Here is a 24,487-nt window from a genome sequence, read left to right as displayed (position 1 = left end):
GATGATTTTATATTGTTTTCCTTCCTACTTTGTTCTATTTCTATACAATTTAAAGTCGCGCTTTTGCGTGGCAATGTAAGAATTACGCAGCGCTGGTAGCTAGTTATTTCTCGTTAGCAATGCAATCGCGCTGTTTTCGTTAGATAATTCTCATTACTAGTTGCCGGCTGTGATCACGGAGTTTTCTGCTCTCAGGCCAGAGCTAATTACCTTGTATAATACGGATGCGTTATTAACCAAGCGCGAGGTTAAGATGGCTGGATATTGGCCGCGTTCTTTTTCTGCATTTTTATGGACCGAGACGAAGTCCAGGTCTATAAAAATGCGAAAAAAGAACGAGCCATCTTGACCGGAAAAGCTTGGCTGATAAAGGATTTATTATATTGCAAAAAGATTTCGCTTTATTGAGAATTAAGAATGACTTGTTTACTTCGAGAGCCAGGAAAGAAAGCCAAATGTGTTTGTAGCGCAACAAACTCACGAGAGTCGTTTCTGTTTTCTTTGTTTTGGCTATCTTCTGCCGCTTTTTGCGTTTCCATCGCCGAAATTGTCCAAGAATTACGAACGTAGTTCTAATTCTATTCTTTTTTTTCATGCGCGGGATCATTGCGGGCAATCCCGAGCGGGTAAGATGGGCTCATCTTGCCCGCCCGGGTAGTCAATCGGAACACAAGATTCGCTTCATCTTGCTCACGGGCGTTGTCTCTAGGATTCCCTGTGAGTGCGGGAAAGTCTGCATCGGCTAAATTGGCAGACCTTTTATTTATTTATTTATTTATTCATTTTATTTATAAATTGGCAGGCCTATGCAAGAGAGAACCAAGTGTCACCGGCGCGGTTCTTGAGGTCTTAATTGATGTGGTCTTATTTAGTCACTTACTTACTTACTTACTTACTTACACACTCGTTGACAGAGAGCTTTACTGGCTTTAAAGCAGTAAGCTCTAACATAAATGAAAGATTACGAAACAAGTTAAAGAATGAATGAAGGAATAACAAATCTACGAAGTTAATAAGTGACACAAACACTATCAAGTAGGTTAATAAGTGACACAAACACTACCAAGCAGGTTAATCTTGGCTGATAAATTTCAGAGTGAGGGATTAAGAGACGCGTAAATGTTCCCAGTCCTTAATAAGAGCAGAAAGTTGTTCACAAGCAATGCTTGTTGTTTTTATTCATCTAGCTACATCTCCGACAGTGCAAATTGAGTCTGAATAAAAACTTTTCACAACACGGAAAAAGAGGCTACAATATATCCTTCCAAAAAGCTGACTATCTAACTAAACACGAGTCTACCATAGGTTCAGTAAAAATCTATCTATATGACCTCGCTTTTAGTTACCTCAAAGGATTTTTAACCCATTTGGAGATTAAATCATATGTATGAAAATGTGAAGGCATTCGTAATGTACCGAAAAAACTGGGTAAAGAGAGTAAGTTTGGAACTATGAGAAAGTAAAACGTTATCTTTTCCTTTCAAAATAAGAGGAGAAATTTGGAAGAAAAATGGCCTTTGTACAACATTTCAGGGGTAGCGAGAAACTCGGGACATTTCACTGATGACTGGGTAAATGGGTGTTGTCTATTAGAACAGCCAAAGAAACCATTTAAACATTAAATTATACATAAACGGATGCTGTTTTCTCAAATCGAGCACAGAATGGCTCAAGCCTCCTTGCCAAAGATTGCAGAAGATCTTCAGTTGGCAGAATCCTTATCTTGCAATGTGCAGACAAAGTACTAAAGTTAAAAAAAAAAAATGAATTTCGGGATCAAGTATCATATGCTTAACTTAAAGGCTTACTCATCATACCTCGCAGTACATTATAGCCTTAGCGCTCCCATGTGGCCGCGTTTGCTTAAACTTAAATTGCAATCGTTACATACTACGAGCTTGAACTACAAATCCAAAAGCGAGGCGAGGTGCGAAATGCAAAAAAAATTCTTACTTAGGCGAACTTCTAAAGGCTGGGCTTCTCTGTGGACGTTCTTGTCACTAGAGGCTTGCTTTGAACATTAATTTCGCCGAAAACATTTACTACTACTAACTACTCCTAAGAAGGCTTACAATAGGAAAAAAATTAAGCTAGTCCAGCGTCTTGTGCCATGGAATAAAATATGCCCCCCATGGCCAAGAGGTTTTCAGGACTGTCAAACTCCACCACGAAACCTTTATCCAGAACCATGATCCTAAAAAGAAATAGATGAGCACTAATTCAGGATCACCACCTTTGTGTATGGCAGAAAACGTGAAAGCTTTATTAAGAGGCAGGACACTTTGCCATAGGAGGGTTCTATTGTGTTTGGTGCGCCACAACAGGCTCTCGAGCTAACAGTAATGTCCCTCGAAGCTAGTTTGCGTGAGGGATGCGGCCATAGGTACAAGCACAGGAAGCACACATAACCATTGTGAAACATGGACCTGAGGCAATTCTTATGCTGATATACATAGGTAATCGCATGGGGCCGTGTAAAATTAAGGATTAATATCACGCGTGTTTACGGAAGTTGCTGAAATTGCCCGTGTCGCGCAGCGACGAGGGCAATTTCGGCAACTTCCGAAAACACAAGTGATATCATTCCTTAATTTTACGAGGAACCATGTGATTACTTGTTTAAAATATAAGGGGAAAAATGTTTTCTTACTGATCTCGCGCAAAACGGGACGCCATTGTTACAAAACTAACAGAAATTTCTTTACCTTGGCAGCCGTTGCTAAGCGATTTTCAGCCAATCATTTTCAAGTAATTTTGCCCGGGGCAATTACAAAAAATTAAGAAAAAATGCCCTCTGTCCTGACCAATCACAATTCAGTAATTTTGTCCCTTATATGATAAAACTTAAAAACATAGCAAACGAAAACTGAGGAAACATCAATCTTATGTTCCTGTTACCTCATGAGTATTACAAACCTGGTATAATCCATAATGGTGTTGAGCCTGTGAGCAATGGTGAACACTGTACGGTCAGCGAACTCACGCCTAATCGTTTGCTGAATGAGGTCATCAGTTTCCAAGTCCACTGCAGCCGTGGCTTCGTCCAAGACCAGAACTTTGCTTTTACGAAGCAGGGCACGTGCTAAACACACCAACTGCCGTTGACCAACACTGTTAAAAGCATCAAAGAGTAAAGATGCAGATTATACTTCAGTGGCATTAAAGGACCAAAGCTGAGAGAAAAAGTCGACACAAACGCGAACGAGACATGCAGACAGACATCTCCTTCGATAAAACCACATTCACACCACCAAGTGCCCCCTGGCAAGTGCGTTGGTCATCCAAAATTGTTCGCCGTGTATATCAGCAAGAAAAAAGTTCTCGATGACATTTGTCGAGGCATAGGGTGCTGGCAGGCCCTTCATTATTAGCGCTGCGACACGAACGTTTCTTAGCCCACGAGAAAGTGTGCGTTTTTGAGTCTAACGAACCGGCGAGAGGTCTACTAGTGGTCTGGCACTAATAATCATTTGTACCAGACCCCCGCCAAACCTCTCCCGACTCGTCTCCAATCTTCTCGCCGGTGGAGAAACGCGTGTCCTGCGCTAATAATGGGTTCTGCTCGCCGGGTAGCCGAGGCAACCGCGAAATCAAATTTTAGCCCTATTTGTGTTTATCTGTTTTAAAAGTAGGAAAAACCTAATATTTTTTCTTCATTAACATTCCCTCGGAAAACCTTATCATGGTGATGCTGCTGTAAATATATCTCTGTTCTACCTTAGGTTACTTCCTTCCTCACTGACAGGATAGAGAAGCCCTTCTTCCAAGCCCGAGACGAAGTTCTTCAAATGGCTCAATTCGAGGATTTTCCACAATTCTTCGTCCGTGTGGCTGTCAAATGGATCCAGGTTTAGACGAAGAGTCCCGGAAAACAACACGGGATCCTTAGCACAAAAACGAAAGCAGACAGTGCGACTGTTAATAGTCCGCGTCAATGCAAATATAGATGTAAATTTCAAATTGGAATGCGTTTTTCTTGTTCCCCTCAATACTCTTTAGGGCTGCTTTCAGTGTAGGAAAGACTGGAATCATAGATTACGTGCTTTTTGCAGTATACGGGGGGTTAAATAGATATCAGAAACTTTTTGCAGTTAATATGTAAAAGTGACCAAACACGGGCTGTAAACTCAGCCCTCATGCTGTACCCAAAAATACAGACGGGATGATTTTGAGTTATATCTTCCGATTCGTTTTGTAGTAGGCCAAGAGCATTATAAACATTGATCATTCAAACTCTCTCTACGTTTCAATTCTTAAGATGCGCTTCATTACTTGGGGGATGATGGTGAGTCGTGACCGCAAATCCTGCAGTCCAATCTTGGAGATATCAATTCCATCAATAAGAATCCGTCCACCAGCTCTCTCCAGAATACGAAACAGTGCTAAGGTAAGAGTTGACTTGCCAGCTCCCGTGCGACCCACGATACCAATCTAAAAAAGAATTTTTGATAATGGTGACAAATTTCTAAACAAACTGTGGTGCTGTGTCGGTGGTGGTCGGAGCGAACAGAGGAAATGTCAGTTACATTTGTTTCACAACCAGCAAAAATGGAGCTACGCTTTCAGTGGAACATGGTGACGTGAAAACAAGAACAAATTAGTTCAATGAAAAGCGTTCGCTGATACAATGGTGATTAAGAGTGCCGATTTGAAAGATAATTTTTTCCAAAGTTTTGCGGCTCCCTGAACTGCCTACACGTAAAGAAAAGCTGCAGACTGCCAGTTTACATTATTAAGTCAGTTGATAAAACCAAATTATCCTAAAAGAAATTGACCACAATGGGTCAGTAAAGACAAACTGTGCTTCTCCTTCGAAAAAGTAATGAAGTAAGGAATACGTAGAATGAAATACCTTTTCTCCTGGTTTAATATCGCAGTTGATCTGTTTTAATACCAGAGGTAATCCTTCTCTGTATTTCAAGTCAAAGTCCTCAACGACAATGTTTCCAGCATCAGGCCAGTCATCTGGGGGCCGGTTGTCTGGGATAATCCAGTCAGCCTGTATTAAACAACCCCAGATGTCGTTTACAAAAGCATGCTTTCTTGTAACATACTCATAGTCAACATTTTTTAACTAATCATGACGAATGAGAGAACAAAGAAACCAAATTTCTTTCCTAAAAAAATTCAAAAGAGGAGAGGAAAGAAAAAAACTCAGTATTTGGAAGGCACAAAATGTTTCCTTTTGTTTATTTGATTGGGATCTTTCCTATTCATCTTGAATTGTACGAAAACTAGCGTTACTGAGGACGAAACTTCCTTTTCCTCACTTCCTTCTCCAGACCGTTAAAACAATGAAGAACGAAAAGTGCGAAAACGAACAAGACAGGCGTTGTACAAGAAGAATCATCACATCCGATCGCTATTATGAAGAGTTCGTCGTGTTATTTTAACTTACTACTGTTTGTTTTACAATACCTCAGTTGGCGCTTCTGAATATTCCTTGACCCGCTCGACAGACACAATATTAGTTTCAAGCTCACTGCTCATTCGCACCATCCAGTTCAGGGTGTTAGTAATCTTTAATAACAAACACGCAAAATAAGTTCGAGCAAACTCTTAAGACTTATCTGTTTATTTTTTTTGCACTCATTTTATTTATTCATAATGATAATAGGACACCGGGTGCAGTCTAATTTGGTTCGTAATGATATCAGCGATTGACAACATCGGACGACTGCAAAGCAGGGGGATCTGATTTGTCAATAGGGACCTTAAGCAGTCAGGATGGCAACGCCAAGGAAGACTCCGATCAAAAAATGAATTTCTACTCTTAGTTAGAATTTCAAACATGGCTGCAGGAGCTTACTGTCTCATATGGCGCCACAGCTCAACTTCAGCATGACGTATAAAAGTAGCGTTGAGTTCCAAATGGAAATTAAAACAATTTGCCGTCGCGGTTTCGGTTCGCAGACGACGCAAATTTTGGCGACTTCACGTTGTTGTTTTGCAGAGGACGGCTAGGAAATGTACAAAGTTTTAAAACGCACGTGCTGAGCTATTGTTCTGCCAATTAGACCTCTTGTCTTTCCACGTCCTCGTTGCCGTTTCCGTCGTGGTTGCTTAAGGTCCCTAATCACAGTATGATTCCAGACCTAATCGGACGACACGAAGTACTGCTACTGATTCATCATTGCCATAACAATTTCCGAAAAAAAAAAAAAGAAAAAAAGAAAAAAGAAGATATATAAAAAAGGAAAATGTGTCTGAAGAGATAATGTCTGAAGAAATAAATTTCTCTATTTTGGAAGTTCCCCAGTTTCTTAGGATAAGCGGTTCTTGCTATTGTTGCTGTGATTAATTCTACGATTGGCGAATTTAGCTGAGGGGACTTAGTATGATTACAACTCTACAGAATAATTAGTGAAAAATAAACCAGCTTATGCATCAATCACATTTGAGAAAATTGTAAGGGTTATGATTTATTAGAAAAACTTAATTGTAACCACACGCTGGTTTACTGGCAGAACTTTGCCTCCCCCCCCCCCCCCTCCCAAAAAAAAAAAAAAAAAAAAAAAAAAAAAACCAAAAGAACCAAAAAAACCAAAACAATTAAAAAAAATCAAAAAACAAAATCAAAACACAAATGAAAAACAAAAGAAAAACAGAAGGAAACAAAAACAGGCCTTCGCTAGCCTCCTCTTGCGTCCCTTCAAAATTAAAAGAGAAGAAAAAGGACAAGAAAAAGTAAAAGAAAAAGGAGAGGAAGAAGAAGAAACAAAATAAACCAACCTGCAAAGCATACGTGATGGACAATCCCACAAGGCCACTTTCTATCGAGTCACGACTAATGACAGAGAACAGCCCGGCAAATAGAATGATCAGATTTCCAAGGAACTCCAGACGCAGGGCAAGCCACCTGAATGAATATATCAATTTGGTGTTATCAACTGATTTGATAATGTAAATTCGGCACCATAAAGAGTTTCTTTGGCTGACGTTTCAAGCGTTAGCCCTACCTCAGAGCGAAGGACGAAGCGTTAAGGGTCGGGACATCAGCTTTAGTTACACTAAACGGTGGCTAATTTACATTATGAAGTCAGTTGATACACCAATTACCTTCTTATATCCGCCATCTATCGCAGTACCACAGTTCCTTTAGAAACTCACCTTACCCTCTTTATTCTTGAATGGACATATCGTTGAGTGGGGAAAAAATAAGTAAGGACTCATACGGGCAATAGAGAATTTACCTGTTGGCTGTAACTCCTGGGTAATAAGCCACATGATTTTCGTCAACTCTGTGGTAGTTTTCCCGGACTAAGCGCTGTTGTTGAGCAAATGCACGGATGGTGCTGGCTCCGTTGATTGACTCAAAGAAGTTATTGTAGATTGGTGACCGAGTTACGGACTCGATTCTCTTAAGCTGTCGTGAACTGGCCACATATACTCTCTGTAAAATAAAGGGATAACACATGTCAAAAACAAGATTTGAACTTACAGTTTGAATTTTAACGTATCGAAAATGCCCCATTATAAGTCATTGCAACTTCGATATTATTTGTTTAACGCATGTCAGATTTGTGATATCAAATAAGAGACGCACATGGCTGGTTTAGCCACCAACTGTATGTTGTAACTATCAACGAGTAGAGAAACTTTCAACTGAGGGTCGAAATTTATACTAGATTGCATTGATTATCCCTTACTTCGCGCTGTGATTGGACCATAAAACTCGTACAACTCTTCTCAACCAATCAAATGTAGAACTATGTTTCCCTTTCTTTTGATCGGCCGTTGTGATTACTTTGGTTTGAGTTTTACCATACCCAATCAAAAAGCGCTCTATAGAAAGAGTTAATAATTCTTTCAACGTAAACTTTTTACCTGAACAAAAAAGTAGACAAGACCAAGGGGCAGAATTACAACCAGAAATATTGGAGTCGCAAAGCTAATGGCAACAATGGTTCCCAGAACACCACAGAACGTTCGCAAGAACATAATCAGAGTCATGGGAACCTTGTCATCGATTGTGCTGATATCCTTGGAGAAGCGGTTCACGATCCTCCCCAGGGGAGTGGTCTCAAAAAACGACATGGGGGAGTGTAAGACATTCTCAAGAAGAGTCTGATGCAGATAGCGTGACGCAATTTTCGATCCAACAGCCAGGGCTAGGGATGAAACGAGTGTGCTAGTAGCTTGCAAAAAGCCAAGACCGCCATAAACTCCTAGGTACATGTCACGCTCTTTGTCTGAAGTGACGTTGGTTGAACTCCAGCGGGCCAGCCAAATTCCAGAAGAAACTGAGGCAGCTTCTGCAAGGAATACGAAGAACAGTATGCTGACTGCCAAGTAGACTTTGACTGATTTTGCGTAGGTCCAGAACACTGCAAATTTGACCTGCAATTATAGAAAAAAAACATTTTAACCAATTATCCAAAAACCTTATAAAACAGCTTTCTCGCGGTGTAATAAAAGTAATTTAAAAAGAGAGAAACTACCCCCAAAGTTCGGCCATTCTTTCTCTACGTACGTTTGTATGTTAGCTTTTATTTCTTTGTTACTTTTTTCTGATTCGTTTTGTTTTGTTTCAGTCATGTTTAACGTCACCTTCGTGGTCCTCGAGAAACGCGATCGTTTGGAAATCAGACATTGTTTAAATGGTGCATCGTGCATTTTCGTCGTAGATCACGGTCAATAAAAGCAAAGTAGCGAATAATAAATTGAAAAATACCCGTCCAGTTTCGGATTTTTCTTCTTCGATAATCTTGTCTTCTCTCTCTTCATCGGGTCTAGTGAACGTACAATCCAAATCGGCCGTGTCAACGGTTACCACAGACAAGCTATCTGCTCGCTTCCTTCGGAAAACTGGGGCTTCCATCTGACTGTCCATTCGCTCCAAGCGACTATCCTGCCTCTCCAAATGACTGCCTGAGCGTTGAAACCTGACATCTATTCCATCTGTGTCTTCTGGAACTTCTTTTATCGTTGGTTCAATCCTGTGTTGTGTCTCTGCCATTGAAAAAAGGTTACAAAGAACCCGTAAGGCAACGACATGATCAATTTTCAAGCAGTTCCTTTTGGATGGTTTCTTTACGATGCTACTCGTCACATCAGGATTTAAATTAAGATTTAAACTCTTAACCTCATGAAGCTGCTTTCCGTCCTATTTGACGGTCGTTACCTCGTGCTCTTGAAATATCGTTCGAACAATAAATACCCTTAAGATATTTTGAATATATCAACAAAGTTGAAATGGTAAATTGGCCACCGTTACGATTATAAAAGCTGACGTTTCGAGTGCTAGCCCTTCGTCGGAGCGAAGTTGAATATTTCAACTTTGTTGATAATTCAAGTTATTTCGTTACCCCCACCGACGCAGCCCCCAACAGTTTCTTTAGAAACTATCAGCCTTTATTCCCTTAAGATATTGACCGCTACCTACCATCCTCCTCCACATTCTGTTCAGCAGCAAATGTGTTCAGAAACTCAGAAAAGGCTCCCTCGTTCGCAAGAAGTTCTGAATACGTTCCAACCTGACCAAAAGGAAAATCTATCTTAATTGGTAGAGAGCATATGATCTGCGCAATTGTTTTACACTGGGCTTGTAATGCTCTACATGGGACACTTTTAATTTTGACTGCGGAGTCACCGTGCCACCTGGTGTCAGTCCTTCCGTCCGTAAGATACGCAGTAAACCGAGAATATTTGGCTGCGAAGTCACCGTACCCCCGTGCGTACCCCTGTGCGTACCCCCGTGCGTCGGTCTAATTTCAAGTGTATAAAGGGAGTTAGTTTCTAGAGAAACTGTGGTACCGTGTCGTTGGCGGTAACAAGGTAATTTGGTTTTATCAACCTAGTTGATAAAACCAAATTACCTAATTTCAAGTGTAACAGCGTATCAAAAATCTTACATAGGTGCGCAAACTGAATAAACGAACGGTAAGTAAAGTCAGTTTTTTTTTACGTTTCGTCTCGATCAAGATGACATTTTGAAGCTTCATGCGAAAAGACAACATGCTTCTGAACAACAAACTTCTTCGACTACAGCGCAACTTTAGTTCAAACTTGAGTCACTATCGTAAAGCTACCGACTACCTTAAAGGAATCAAAGTTTACTCTAAAGCTTAAGAAAACGTACCTCAGATATTCTTCCATCTTGCAAAACAATGATTTGATCCACTTGAGGAAGAAAGCCAACTCCATGGGTAACAAAGACGCGAGTCTAAGGAGAATAAAATTGCACTTGACTTTTACATTAAGAGAAGATACCGGAAAAGCTCCAGTAGTTGAAAATTTAGAGATGCTCTTTAGCTGTACCTTCTTTCTGAGTTTCCCCCTTGGTCCGATAACTTTATCAAATATGTGTTTTCCAACATGTGAGTCCACAGCACTAAGTGGATCATCCAACAAGTAAACATCAGCATCAAAATACACAGAACGTGCAAGACTGATACGTTGTTTTTGTCCTCCACTCAGATTTATACCCTAAAAACAAACAGAGGGTAAATTTCCAAAAGTAATCACATCCACAGTTTTCAGTCTCAAAAGCATTTGCCCATGCAACGAATGTAAAAAACAAGAAATGACAAGTCCATCCGTCCAACCCTGCGCCACTGCCTTTGTTGCAGTTTCTGTAACTTGAACAAGCAATTAACCGTATCTACATGTAGATCTGGCCCCTTTTCGTTAAAATGGCAGATTAAGCTAACAAACAGATAAATCGCTATTCAGCGGATGAGTTTTGAAAATCTACTCAGTAGATAGCGTTGTCCATCTTTCGAATAAACAGGCCTAGTCACTTTTGGAACTACACTTCAAGTTGTCTCGAAAAATCGAGTCAACATGGTTGACTGAAGCGATGCAAGCCGTTAATCACCTGGTTGATAATTTGGTTCAGTAGGCCGTCAGATCGATTCGGGGCAATCGGTGCGTTAGTTCCACTGCTCGACAGTTCGCTGATTCGTGAGGTTGTCGGTTTCTTTTCAATAGGATTTTAGCGTGAACGTTATTTTTTTCGTCACGGTTGCTGCACGCTGCTCAATGTGATAAGTAAAACTTATTTTTGTGCTGTCAGTTTAAACAATTATTTAGATCAAAACAAGGGTGCAAGTAACCTCGATTACTACTCGAACGTATGTAAATAAAGCACTCTCAAAATTAATAACTGACAACGCCATAGGCATAAAGCGTGATAAAAATGTGTGTGGCAATTAGGTTCACGCATTGTATTTCCGCTATATTCTCGGAATTCTGGTTCGTTGGTCCTCTCGGCACAGGTCAGTCGATTCAATAACGTCAATAACGCAAAACAGTCAGCGCAACTGCAAAGTATACATAACTGCTGCAAGCAACGTACCTTTTCCCCAATCTCCGTCATGTCTCCCCCGGGTAAAATATCCAGGTCGGTCCTCAAAGCGCAAGTACTGATGGTTTTGCAATAACGTTTAGGATCAAAACTTCGTCCAAAAAGGATGTTGTCTCTCAGTGTTGCATTTTGTATCCAGGCCTGCTGAGGAACATATGCCACAGAGCCCTGGAAACAAATTCAAGAATTAGTCTTCAACTTGCACCGCATTAAATGATTTTTAATTCCTGTCTTATCATAGTTAACAGAAAGATTAGCGATGAGTCAGTGAGTTTCCATACTGAGCATGCGCAACACTGGTTGCTATTTTCCTTTCGACTAAACGCACGTGTTAAGCGACGTACTGTACGTACTGTATTTGCTCTAACTCTGCCCAACGATTCTTACGTCAAAGAAAAGGAGGCTTTTGGCGCCGCATTAGCCCAGATTGCTAAGATAAGATCAGTGTGAGCTTAGTTGATAAAGAACACACCTAACACGAAATAAACAACAACCACAATGGCGATGGCTACCACAAACAAAAACAAAGAGACAAGCGAATAAAGAAAAAATAAGCAAAAAGAAAAATAATAATAACAATAAAAAAATAACAATAACAAACTAACGAGGTCGCAAATACTTACCTTGACATACACTTTTCCGGATAACTTTTCTGTCTCACCAAGGAGAGCGGAGAGCAAAGTAGTTTTACCACACCCCACGTGACCAACAACAGCTACGAGTGAACCGCTGGGAATGTTGATATTGATGCTAGGTGGGTGTGATGAAAGGAAAAGTTATGAAAAGTAATAAAAATAAAATAGGGAAATGAGGGTAAGCCAAACGCTACGGTAGAGAAATTTAGGATTCAAATAGGCTATAAAAATAACAAGAGAATTATATGGAATTTTCTGGGAAGTAATGTTTTAAGTTTTGTATGTAGCCGAAAACAGGGCTCGACACTCACTTTTCAACTTACTAGCCAACTGGCTGGTGAAATCTTAGATGGTACAACAATTTCAGTTTGTTTACTGGCGAAACTGGCTAGTGGAAATCGAAAACCACTTGCCAAAACCGAATTTCTACTAGTCTGTGGCTAGTGGGCTACTGTAAGTTTCGAGCTCTGCGAAAACGGTGTTAGTTAAAGATTTTTTGTTAATGCTCGTACTTCAGACCTTCGTGCTATTGCTGCAAAGCAAAACTGACAACTAGTCACTGACTGGTGTCGATTTTCACCGACTGTATGTCTTTGCTTTGTTTCAGTACTTACTTTGATAAGAAAGGAGTTTCATCTTTATCCCAACCAAAACTGCCTTCTTCAACATGAATTGCTTGAGAACTAACTATAAATAAAGACAACAAAAATAGTTTTACTTTCCGAATTTCCTTTAAGCCCTATAGGGCTGGGCTGGGAGAGAAGGTTGACTTTTGAAAAACAAACAAAACAAACAAAAAGACACAATCAGAAATAAAAAAAAAACAGTGAGTTTACTTTTTAAAGGCACCGAGAATCTAGACGTTGAGATAGAGGGAACCGGTGTCAGTATCTGAAAAACTGCACACCCACCCCTCCCCCAGCCTAACATCAACTGTAATTTGCTATCACTTGACTTTAGGTTAGGAGAGGGGTGGGCGCACAATTGCTCAGAAACTGAAGTTGACCCGATGGAGGCACTGTTTTAGCGAGCCGTGATACAAACGTTCTTATTTTACGCATTTTCACAAAGTAATTTGTGATTTGATTTGTTCCCAGGTTAAGAATACACTCAAAATCAAATAAAATAGAGACGCGAAAAGTCTCACTTTTAATAAACTAGTAATTCTCCTTACTGACTGCCGTACAATTCTTATGATGTTACTCTGAGGAATTTGCTATTGGATCAACTAATTACCCCCTAATTGATAGTTTTCTTTACTCTCATCACTTGTCTGCTTTATATCGTATTGACAATGCAAGGAGAAATTCTGTCTTGGTCACTAACGCGAGTTTAAATGGTTAAAGTGGACTTACTGTGCTCAGGCATTGTCTTTTCTACATTGGTTGAATCCAGCTCTTCAAGATTGAGAAAGTGTGTTAGCCTGTCAACAGACACCTTTCCCTACGGAGAAAGAGAGCCGTAAGCTATCAAATAAATAAGAAAGGAAAAAAAGCAGCTAACACAATTAAAAAAATAATAATAATTTGAATATATCAACAAAGCTAAAATGGTAAATTGGCCACCGTTACGATTATAAAAGCTGACGTTTCGAGCGTTAGCCCTTCGTCATTCGCTCCGACGAAGGGCTAACGCTCGAAACGTCAGCTTTTATAATCGTAACGGTGGCCAATTTACCATTTCAACTTTGTTGATATATTCAAATTATTTCGTTACCCCCACCGACGCAGCCCCAAACAGTTTCTTTAGAAACTATCAGCCTTTATTCATTTGTAAAAAAAAAAAAAAAATAACAGCAAAGAAACCAAAACTGTATTTCATGCTACAAGTGTGAAGTTACACAAATCATGTTGAAAATCTTGAAAATTTCGAGACTGTGAAAAGTCTGCCGTCAACTTGTATCTGTATACTTAATTGATATACAGCATATGTATACTTAATTGACCCACACCCTTTCCCCGATGGCGCTTTTCAGGGCCGATAAGAACGAATGAATTAATGATTCCTTATACTAGTGGCGATGGATTGGCACCGGGGAGTGTGGGGGGGGGGGGGGGGGGTAGTAGTAGTAATACTCCACGTCGATTCATTAAATATAGTTTGTTTTTTTTTAAGAGGGGAAACCAGTTTTCTTTACGTGCAAACGAAGCGCAGCCCCGTAACAAGGTGAAGGGCTTGAACCAACAGATTAAAGTCAAGCGTCCTTATCACATTGCCACACTAGTGGCCTTCTATAAACTGCAGGGGAAGATCGAAGGAAGATAGACGAGCAGATAGAGAAAAGAGTAGGACAGGAAAGAAAAATCGTCTTTCTTGGTCCCCTTCTTCTATTTCCTTCCGTTCATAAATCAAACATGACGGCTCTGAGAACGATCGTGAGCTTATGATGTTGACCCGCCTTCTCTGATAAGACACTCACATAATAACTATTGATGGCGTTACTGAACTGCCAAGCTAACAATTGATCAGCGTGTCTTCAGTAACACCGGACACTCACTTGTATCGTGCTGATAATGACATTCGGGAACATTGTAATGGGATATCTTAGGATGTTAAACAATGACAGAGCAACAAATGCCTTGTTAGCTGTCAACTCATTTCCCGTTAGGACATAGATGGCGAATGTCGCAAGGGCAACCTGGAGTGAAAGTGAAATATATTAATCAGTGTGTATTTTTGTTCAAAAAATAAACACAAAAACGCAAAATGTAAAAACGCAACTTGAGATTGTTTATTGCTGGAGTATTCCTCGAGAGAGACGTTCGATATCAACTCTTTTTAGGGGAGCGCCACTTGGTAGGAACACATTTTTGCTTGTAATCCAATTGTAACAAATTGGACGCCGAAATTTCCGCCGATCCTTAACATGCTCGCACCAAAGTGAACAAAAATCGCGGAGTTCTCGCTTTTTTGTTTCTTTGCTGAAAACACATCCCAGTGCGTGAACGGTTACCAAACGAGCGATTTAAAAAGTGCCTTCCCTTGATTCTCAAGCGCTTAATTCACGAGGAACATTGGGAGGCCCTTAGGTAATTCGTATCCAGGCAGTCACTTCCACCCAAAATGGTTCTTTTCAGGATTATTCTCACCACAGACCATCACATAGCAAGATCTACTGTTTCCGTCGTCAAACCATTCTCTGCAAAACATTTATCACCAAAGTAATATTTAAGAACTAACCATAAATGGAGCACATGTGAAGGTAAAGGCAAACGATGCGTTCAAATAAGCAGCATTCTTTAGTTGTTTCAACTCCTTTTTACGAATGTTGAAAACTTTGCTCATGAACGATTTTTCCCATGCATACAACTTTAGAACCTGGAATTAAAAGGAAAGTAAGCCCTCACTCAGTCTTAAAATAGTCCCTGTTTTTAATATCAAGAGAGGGTCAAGATGAGGCATTCCTGCCACGCGAGTGAGATCGATTAAAGGGCTGTGCGGTTCAACCTCCTTTGCGGATAAATAGATGTGGCTTTTCATCAACTTCCAACGCAAACAAAGCGGAAAACTGGATTTTACATTTCAGCTGAAATAGATAAGCGTGCAACTGGAGAGTGGTGGGACTGCTTGAAAGGTTGGTTGAGCCAAAAGAATTGAGTTAAGGTGATGGGGTTAAACACGAAAACCCAGTAAATGGCTCCCGCCACGGCAACGTCACTCTACCAAACAGTGGGAGATTCCACATAATTATACCCAATACTTAGCGAGAGGCGGGGGGAGTAGGGGGAAGGGTGAGGGGAAAGCTGTCTTGCGAGCGTATGTAACATGACGCAAACTAAGAGCAAAAACAAAACAATTAGGCATCCGCAAGGGTGCTTTAAAGTTCAAGAACTCCTGCGACCTTGTGCGACCACCCCGAGGTAAATAAATATGGAAACCGCTTAGAACAACTTCTTCGTGAAATGACTAGTATGTAGAAGAGGGAAACTACAGAAGTGATAAAATGGAAGTAACTAATAATACCTTAATCCCAGCGATGATTTCATTAATGATCTTTATACGCGAGTCTTTCGCTTCCATCTGCTTCACCTATGAAAAATCAGAATAAATCACGTAATGAAGGAGTGATAAATGGGAGATCTCTTAATTTCTTCAACGGGGACGTTCAAAAGAAAATTAAGGAACAAAGAGTGAGAAAGGGAGAACAAATAGGACGCATAGCATTTCAACTGACGCAACAGGATCGAGTTGTGGTGCAATTTTACGAAGAACTGCAGTGAGATTACAGCCTATAAGACTCCTTGGCTCCCAGCTGTCATCCGTACAAATGGTTCTATCTGTAAACATCAGATCATAATTTCTAACAATAAAATTTAATTTGACCTGTGAAAGTAACCATCAAAGTCAAACCTCTACAAGACATCAAAGTTAACAGTCAAACAAAACTTTCTGACCTGCAGTTTTCGCGCGAACTTGGTCACAATGAGATTAAACGGTACCAAGAGAATCAACACTCCTACACCAGCCAGCGTGGACGGACCCATCACGTCAAACAGAAAATACATCGATATTACAATCACAAGGGGCGATGACCACAGAACATTCAAATAAGTTACCAGGTCCATCAACCGCTGGGCATCAACCGACATGAGATTTACCATTTCACCAGCTGTAGACTCCATTCGTGCCTTACTGTTCAGTGCTAGTGCCTAAAAGAAAAAGTGACAGTGTGTTATAAAAAATCATGCATCACCAGTCTTTGTCAAATCTTAGGGTGATTTTTAAAAGTTTTCGTCAGCTTGCATAGTATTACGCAGGATCTCGACACACCGGTGCCAATTACGGAAAAACAAACAACAAACAACAAGCGCCCCAAGTTGCTATCGCTTCGGTTGCCATGGTGGCCCCGGTTTAGGACTTTATTTCGCCAAATGGCGACTTTAAGAAAAGACGAGCTTGAAGTCCTGCTTTTGATGTGCACAATCCAGGTCAAATGCCAAACTGCATTCCTCTTGAACAGTGTTTTATATTGTTTTTTAAATTTTGTTTTTGATCTTTTTTTTAATCTTTTTGTTTTGTTCTTTTAACATTTTGTTATGGTTGCTTTACTCTATCTCGTTTTGATCCTCTCTTTTTTTCATTGTATTTTTAACTTTCCTTCTATGCTGGGGGACAGAAAAGAGCTCTTGTCTTGGCGAAAAACTTGCTCTCCAATAATTTACTGCCACAACTGGACTACACTTGAAAAGGCTAGCCCAGCAAAAGGACGAGATAAGGGAGGAAAATCGTCGGTGACCTAAATTACTCCATTAGGAGCGAAAGGCCTCCGTAAACAAGTAAGTTAATTAGTTCTTTAAACATATATTTACCTTTGCGTACACCATTCCTATGATTGCAGTTCGTATCCTCATGCCGAGGGCAAAAACAATTTGCCAATACTGATGGATGATAAGTGACATTACAACTGACACAAGGAACATGGACAAGGCATACACGTAACCCTTCCATTTTTCATCGCTAGGAATGGTTTTGTCTGCCACATAAGAGACTAACAAGCTGAAACGCAAAATAAAACTCCATCAACAATCCCCTCTCTGACTCTAAATTTATATCATAGGCTGAATTATACACGCGTTTTCATTGGTTCTTATTTATGGTCTATTGGAGGACAGAAACATACACAACGCCAACATTAACAACTTTTCACCTTTTTATTGTCTAAAACTAAAAGATACTGTGTTGCCGTGGGTCTCTACGGTAATAGATCAAAGACGACAAATATGATAAGAACATCAGTAACACGCCTCTGCTCGGCTGGTTCTCATAGGCTTCTCTTTTGTTCTTACCACATTGTGACGTCATCTACTTGTGGGATCTACTACTAACTAGACAAAGAGTAACACGGTTTCGATTTGATAAGTAGACAATGCAGAAAGCCACCGGTAAAATGAAAGCAGAAAATTTTTGTAGGAATTAAAGAAATGCTCTGGATTCACTGACAAATGTTGGCAAGGGCCTACAAATAGAGGAATGTTCACTGATTGTTGGCTTGTTAGCCAGTGGAAAGTGACACATGGAGAAAAGAACTCAAATCAACCCAAAGGTGTGAACTAGCTAACCATGAACATAGCTAAATGTAAACATGTGCAAAAAAGAGGCAAAGAGGTTTAATTCATAAGATAATTTGTTTATACCAACTCAGTTGAAACTTTTATTGGCCACCGTAAAGAGCCTCTTAGGCTGGTGTTTGGAGTATTAGCCCTGTGTCATTAATTTTGCTCTAACAAAGGGCTAATGCTGGAGAGGTCAGCCTTAGAAACTCCCTATGGTGGCCAAGCTAAATTTCAACTAAGTTGGTAAAACCAAATTATCCTAGATACAAACATAAAATTAATTACTCAGGGACCATGGAGGGGAAAGGGGCTGGCAGGGCTATAGCCCCTGCCACTTTTATTGTTGGGATTTATTTTTTAGGGCTCCAGTTGAGATGGACAGAACATGGATTTTACGACTTGAAAGTAATAAAACGTGTCTTAATTCTCACACATTTGCCTCAAGTTCAAGGCTTGGTAAAGCTGTGCAAGATAAGTGACAAACACTTCCTCGGCATTTGTTTATATTGGCCAGATTTTTTTAGCCCTACCACTTTAAAAAATTAATGGTCTTTGCAGTCCCTGTTACTTTATACATCACACTGCTGGATTAATTACTCACTTTACAAGCTGCGGTTGGACAAACTGAATAACATCGTAGATAAGTTTGAGAATCATTCCGATAAAAAACTGAGGTCCAAACTGATAAACCATGGCTCTGACTAATGAAGGTCTCTTTTTGTCCGTTTTCTTATCCTTTGACTGCTTCTCATCATTCTTCGGAACAAATTCAACTTTAGTTTCATCATTTTCTTCTGTCAATTTATCCCTCTCTTGCTCTTGCTCTTGCTGATCTTCTAATGGACATCTCTTCCCACTGAAAAGTTGTGTATATTGATTGTTACTATAATTATACCACAAAAGGCATTTTAGATATGCTTAAATATAATGGTCCACATAGGTTGTTAAAAGACTTAAAGGTATGATTGTAAAATAGTCACCAAAATCAAAACTGAAAACAGAATAGATAAATAAAAGTCCTTTGGTCTTTTGGCAGGATTGTTCTGAGGGCACTGAAACATTTGGGATTTAATGAAACTTAATCCATAAAACAAATTGCTCCACTCGCACTTGTTGGATACTAGATTGGTTCTGACTTGGCATTAACAGCCTTGTTGGCTTTTTGTCATCTCATAATTATCCATCCCAGTCACTCATGAAATCACTGTTAATTTCATCCAGCAAGGATTCAGCTACATGTACTATATATAGTTAACATACATTGCACATCGTTTTTCTTCCTTGGCCCACTTCTCCATAAACTTAGGCACAATGTTTACAGACTTGTTATCTTTTCCCAATGCCCACAAATCCTCATCAACCAGAGGCCTCTTAAACCCTGTATAGATCAACCTGGAAGAAAATCACATGGAGTGAACTCACAGGCATCAAAATACATCACTGAATAACACCACATATTTATCAACAAGAGACCTCCATTTTTCATGCAAAATATTACATTGAGTTGTAACAGTTTTCTTGAGAACATTTATTAGTTGTTTTATTCTCTGGCTCTTCTACCCACTTCTGATGTTTTTACTTGGCAGTGTCTCTGTGTCATCTCTCAGACCACCATTGAGAGATATTGAGAGTAAAATGACAAGCAGTCGCTCCTTTCTTGGCAAAGTTTGTCGCATGGGTTGAGAAAGTTGTTATAAAAATTAATATGTTAGCAAGCTGTGCTGAACTTTGGCAGAGGCCCCTCACTAACGGCATAAGGAGGAAAAAATAATTACTCCATCTCACAAGTGAAGTTAAGGAACCACCCCTAACCTTTACAAGAATGTTCCAATGTTCAATAATTCTGCCCTTTAATGACTGTGGACAGCACATAATTATTCAAACTATCAAAAAATCATTTTCACACTTTAGACTCACCCATTGAGCCACCAAAATGTCAATTTTGAAAAGATGTTTGCATTTTGTTCTGGACAAACACCCTAAGAGGGGAAGAAAAAATATATCAAGCATTAGTAAAGTTACATGCTGTTTCAACAAGCATGGGAAAGGATATTTTTTTTGTTTTGGCCAAACAATCCTGTGTATAATTAAACCTATATCAATTAGTATGAAATGGTGATGTGGTTCACAGCTCTGATTTGTACTAACTCATTTCATCTGATTTAATGGTCGCAATGTATTGACAAATCTTCTCATGGCATCCAGAACAAAGCAAATCAAAGTGAGTGCATAAGATCAATGCCACATGAATCAGTCAGTACTATAAAAGGTGTCAAAAATCTGAAATGTTCTGGCTTATATGGGATTGATACCCCTTAGATATTAAAAAAAAATCATGAGACTGGAAAACAACATGAGCAGAAGATGTTCTCTTGTGTATATATATGTCAAATGAAATTATTTTGCATACTTTGGAAAGAAGCTTTAATGGTTCATCTCTGTGGCTGTATATAAGATAGAGTACTTACCCTATTTGTAACATCTTTGTCAACAGGAGTAGCTGGAAAGAACTTCAAATCAACCTCTGGATTGATTAGGTCTGCAGTTAGCTCGACATTGTGGCTGAGCTCTTCTTCCCTAAACACAAAAAACATGCCAACTATTAAGTGAGACTAAAACCATGATGAACATATTGAAGTAAAAGTTTTGGTTGTACTTATCAGTAGGGACCTTATTGAGAAATCAGGATGGTCATGCCATGGAGATTTCAAAAATGAATTCAATTTTTTAGTAAGAATTTTGTGAAGGCTGGATGTTTCTACCATCTCTTACAGGGCCAACTTCAACATAACATATGAGAGCAATGTGGAGTTTCATATGGAAATCTAAATTATTTTCCATTGAGTTTTGGTTCTCGTGCAAATTTTGGTCATTTAATTTTATTGTTCTGCACAGGACAACTAAAAAATTGACAAAGAACCCAGAACCCATCCCAATTTCTGTTGCTGTGCAGCTTCATGTATTAGGGTACTACTGTATATTCCATTATATTACAGGGAATCACCTAGCTGGGGAGGATATGGGGACATCCTTTAAAAAGGATAGGTATATATATTTTTCTGAATGCATTTAAAGAGAGTTCATGTTACTCAGGTATATGGTCAGCATAATTATGATCACATGCAATTAAGTCATTAAATCCACTGATTGGTGTAACAGATGGCTCTACACATGCAGAATTTCTAGTGTTTGAAAATGATTCAAGATTGTACAAGGGAACATGGAGTAAATTAGATCTCTAGAGAAAGATATCTAATTTTATGGGTACGTCACTAATACAGCAGTTTGCTATCTCCAATTAACAGTTTAAATCAGAAATCTCAAAGGCAAAAGAAATAATAGTGAAAGTGTTAGGTTGAGTTAATGTTTGTGTGAGTCTTGTGCTAAATGCATGAGATTTGAGAGCCCACTTGAAAAGTAACTGTAATGATTTCAACCTACTCTTCATGGGTTAAATCATCCTTCAGTGGTACAACACATGTGCTGGGAATGTAACCTTTCTCCTCTTTGTCAACACGTTTCACATACAGCCACCAGCCCACATTCCTTCCAAGAACTTCAAACTTCTCCTTTCGCATGATGGACAGCTGTACTGAGACATCAGGAGCAGTGTCCATTGCCTCTTGTGCCTTGAGGTCATCTTCCTGGTTGGGATCATGTGCAGTCACTGCTATAACTAGAAGATCCTTTTTTGTTTCTTCCCCCATTGTTACATTAGCCTCAGTCTGTACATTCACTGTAACATCAGAGAATGTCAAACAATTAAAATAAATACCAACACCTATTTAAATAAATATTCAAGACATAGATAACTATTTAATAAGGAGTTTGTTATAATCATAAATGACTGAAGAGGGGAAAAAAAGCAATTGATTTACATTCTCGTGAAGTCAAAATCAGTGTTTTATCCAGAAAACACCCCAAAAGACTGCATGAACAACAAAGAGCACAGGTAAGGCTGGAAGACAACCTTGAAAAAAGGTGTATTTTTACATTGTACCCCTTCTGGCATGGTCTGTCATTGCCAGCTACATTTGGATTTTTTTCCCCTCAGGTGGAGGTATTATCAATGAGTGTGAATTAAGACACCCTTACTACATGAGAGAATTAATTTTTAAGTAATGCTACTGTATTAGAAAGTTTGGAGTCTCAAGTCAAGCTAGAGTCAACTGCATTTTTTCTCTCTAGAAAATAATTACATTGGACAGTACACTGGTATTGTAGTAGTCAAAAAAGCAAACCTGAAAAAAAAAAAAAAAAAGTAAAACAAAACCCAACAAAATTAAATAGCATTACATCTTTAGGCTGACAGGCTTATAACAATTTCGAAATCTAAAATTCGAATTAAATTTTTGTCAATCTTTGTTTTACTCTTAAGTATAATGACATACAGTTCCTGCAATTAAAACCCAATGAAGATGGTCAAGAGAGAATTGAGGCTAGATAGATTGTAACGTATATCGCATCACGAGTCGAGCAATTTCAGGTCGGGAGTCAAGTTTGAACTGCATTTTTTTCTGTCTTCATAAAACAATTTTGTTAGACAATACCCTAACACTGAAACCGTCATATGAAAGCATAACAAAACAAAACGAAACAAAATCAATCACCATTGAAGTAAAAAAAGTTCAATCAGCGGGTGGCTCAACCAAAAGTTTCGCGCTATTTCAAGAGTTAGTTTGTTATTGACCGAGGCTGAATCAATAAAATAACACGCCAGGTGTTTGTTTGGAGTCATCTCTGAGCTAGTTTGTGGTCCTGTTCATGACTAACTACGCCTTTTTTGACCTTGTGCATGTAGCCTGCATTACATAACAACGACTCCACACCTTAATGGTGCTCCGAAAATTTTAAACAAGTGAAACCTGCACTCCACGAGAAAAACAAGAAAAGTTGGACATGATCGTTATGGTGAAACAAACATGTAACAGAACAATGATATCTGTTCTCTCCGCAATTTTGACCGCGGAGAGCATGAGTTAGCTTGTAGCGCTGTTTTTCGATGAGATGTGTAACAGATGACTGTCGAGTGCAAGAATTACTGAGTTTCTCTAATGCTCCGAGTCAGATTAGACGGATTGTCATTGACATAAAACTTGGACGGTGCCTGAGGTGCGTGCAATTAAAAGAGGTCGGAATCTGTGAAGAAAACTCGTGGATAAATTAATGTTTACTTCTTTGAACGCAGCTGTGAGTTAGTCACGTCATGTTTCTCTTTGTTCTCTATTAACAAACGGCCGTGAAAAAAGTCTAAAGCTTATACCTAGGTGTTCTTAAATCTCTAATGCATCATTTTGATATAGAAATCAGACCAAAACACAGAAAGAGAAAACTTAACCGTAAAAAAGGAAAGGTTAGAGTTGTCTCGAACATGACTCGTGACTCAGATTTGACTAAGGCTCGAACTTCTCTACCGTTCGCACTTATCTTGTGGTACGATATAACTCGAATTAAATCAATTAATTCAATCTCTAGCTCATTAACAGAACCATGATAAGGCCCAAGGCGAACGCAAAATGAAATTTTAGGTTGTTAAATTTAATGATGAGTCACGCCATGAAAGCGGTTCAACGGCTCGGAGATCATGCAAATCAACTTTTCCCACCGTGAAATTTTTCCACTTCCACTGATTATCATGATACGATTCTATCAGACTAAATAATACTCGCTATCATTCTGTAATCGCCGGTATGGAAGCAATTTGCAAACAGATCTGACGAGTAAAAAATAATTGCTTGCACGAGAACATCCTCAGATCAAGCCAGGTAGCTTCCAAATCCGCTCCCTCATTTGTTTACTTTGAACCTCAATGTATTTCATTCGTACTGGAAGCAGATGGTCCACACAATCATCAAAGCGCTCGAGTAATACTCTTACGCTAACACTCAAGGTTGCGATCTGTCATTTGATTTGATCAAAAATGGAAAAATGTGCGCCAAACGAATGAGTTCGATACTACTAGAGCGAGCGTCCATGTGCAGACTCCCTGCCGAAAAGCCTCTCCTTGTTGCCCTCAAATAAATAATTTTCTGACTCTTTCAAAATCGTCCTAAGTTAAATGCATTGCAGATTATAGCGGATTATACTAACCTGTTTTCTCCCTGTTGCTGTTCAGACACAGCAAACCTCAACACACTGGTCAAAGACGACGAAGGGGCCTAGCGAAGGAGTGTACTGTTTTGAACGAGAGTAAAAAGACTGGGTTCTAGAACTTGGCGGGAATACTCTTACTTGGTAAGGGAAGGGGAGGAGAGGGTGGGGTGAGAGGGGTGGTAAAGCGATCAGTTTTCGCTGTCACAAACAAAACCCATTTAAATGGTTGTATCAAAAATAGAAAAATCGTATAAAACATATATAAATATAGAGGCAAGACCGATACAATGTTGATAAGTTTTAAAACGGAGCACTATATTTCGGCTGGCCAAACCAGCCCACTGCACCTAAAGAAGGCTGGTTTGGCCAGCCGAAATATAGTGCTCGGCGTTTTAAAA

At 39.4% G+C, this 24,487-nt stretch overlaps 1 protein-coding gene across 1 annotated transcript; it reads right to left on the bottom strand.

Moving 5' to 3' along the window:
• Nucleotides 1-1,136: 1,136 nt before the first annotated feature.
• Nucleotides 1,137-24,181, bottom strand: LOC111341392 (multidrug resistance-associated protein 1). The gene is made up of 28 exons (XM_088728255.1): nt 24,087-24,181; nt 21,438-21,732; nt 20,465-20,573; nt 19,914-19,975; nt 19,257-19,388; nt 18,598-18,852; nt 17,253-17,439; nt 16,338-16,592; nt 15,907-15,972; nt 15,124-15,261; nt 14,441-14,581; nt 13,299-13,386; nt 12,558-12,630; nt 11,932-12,058; nt 11,300-11,476; nt 10,261-10,428; nt 10,082-10,165; nt 9,386-9,476; nt 8,675-8,952; nt 7,828-8,340; nt 7,194-7,393; nt 6,733-6,859; nt 5,419-5,520; nt 4,853-4,999; nt 4,273-4,431; nt 3,718-3,884; nt 2,917-3,111; nt 1,137-2,194 (listed from the first exon to the last, which is right to left on the bottom strand). Exons 2-28 carry the CDS (start codon nt 21,701-21,703, stop codon nt 2,086-2,088), a joined length of 4,416 nt encoding a protein of 1,471 aa, XP_088584381.1. The 5' UTR covers nt 21,704-21,732; nt 24,087-24,181; the 3' UTR covers nt 1,137-2,085.
• Nucleotides 24,182-24,487: the final 306 nt, after the last annotated feature.

Source organism: Stylophora pistillata, chromosome 7 (genome assembly GCF_964205215.1).
Source record: "Stylophora pistillata chromosome 7, jaStyPist1.2, whole genome shotgun sequence".
Classification (NCBI taxonomy): domain Eukaryota; kingdom Metazoa; phylum Cnidaria; class Anthozoa; order Scleractinia; family Pocilloporidae; genus Stylophora; species Stylophora pistillata.
The sequence above is the reverse complement of the archived record's forward strand: the minus strand, read 5'-3'. Positions and strand labels throughout refer to the sequence as shown.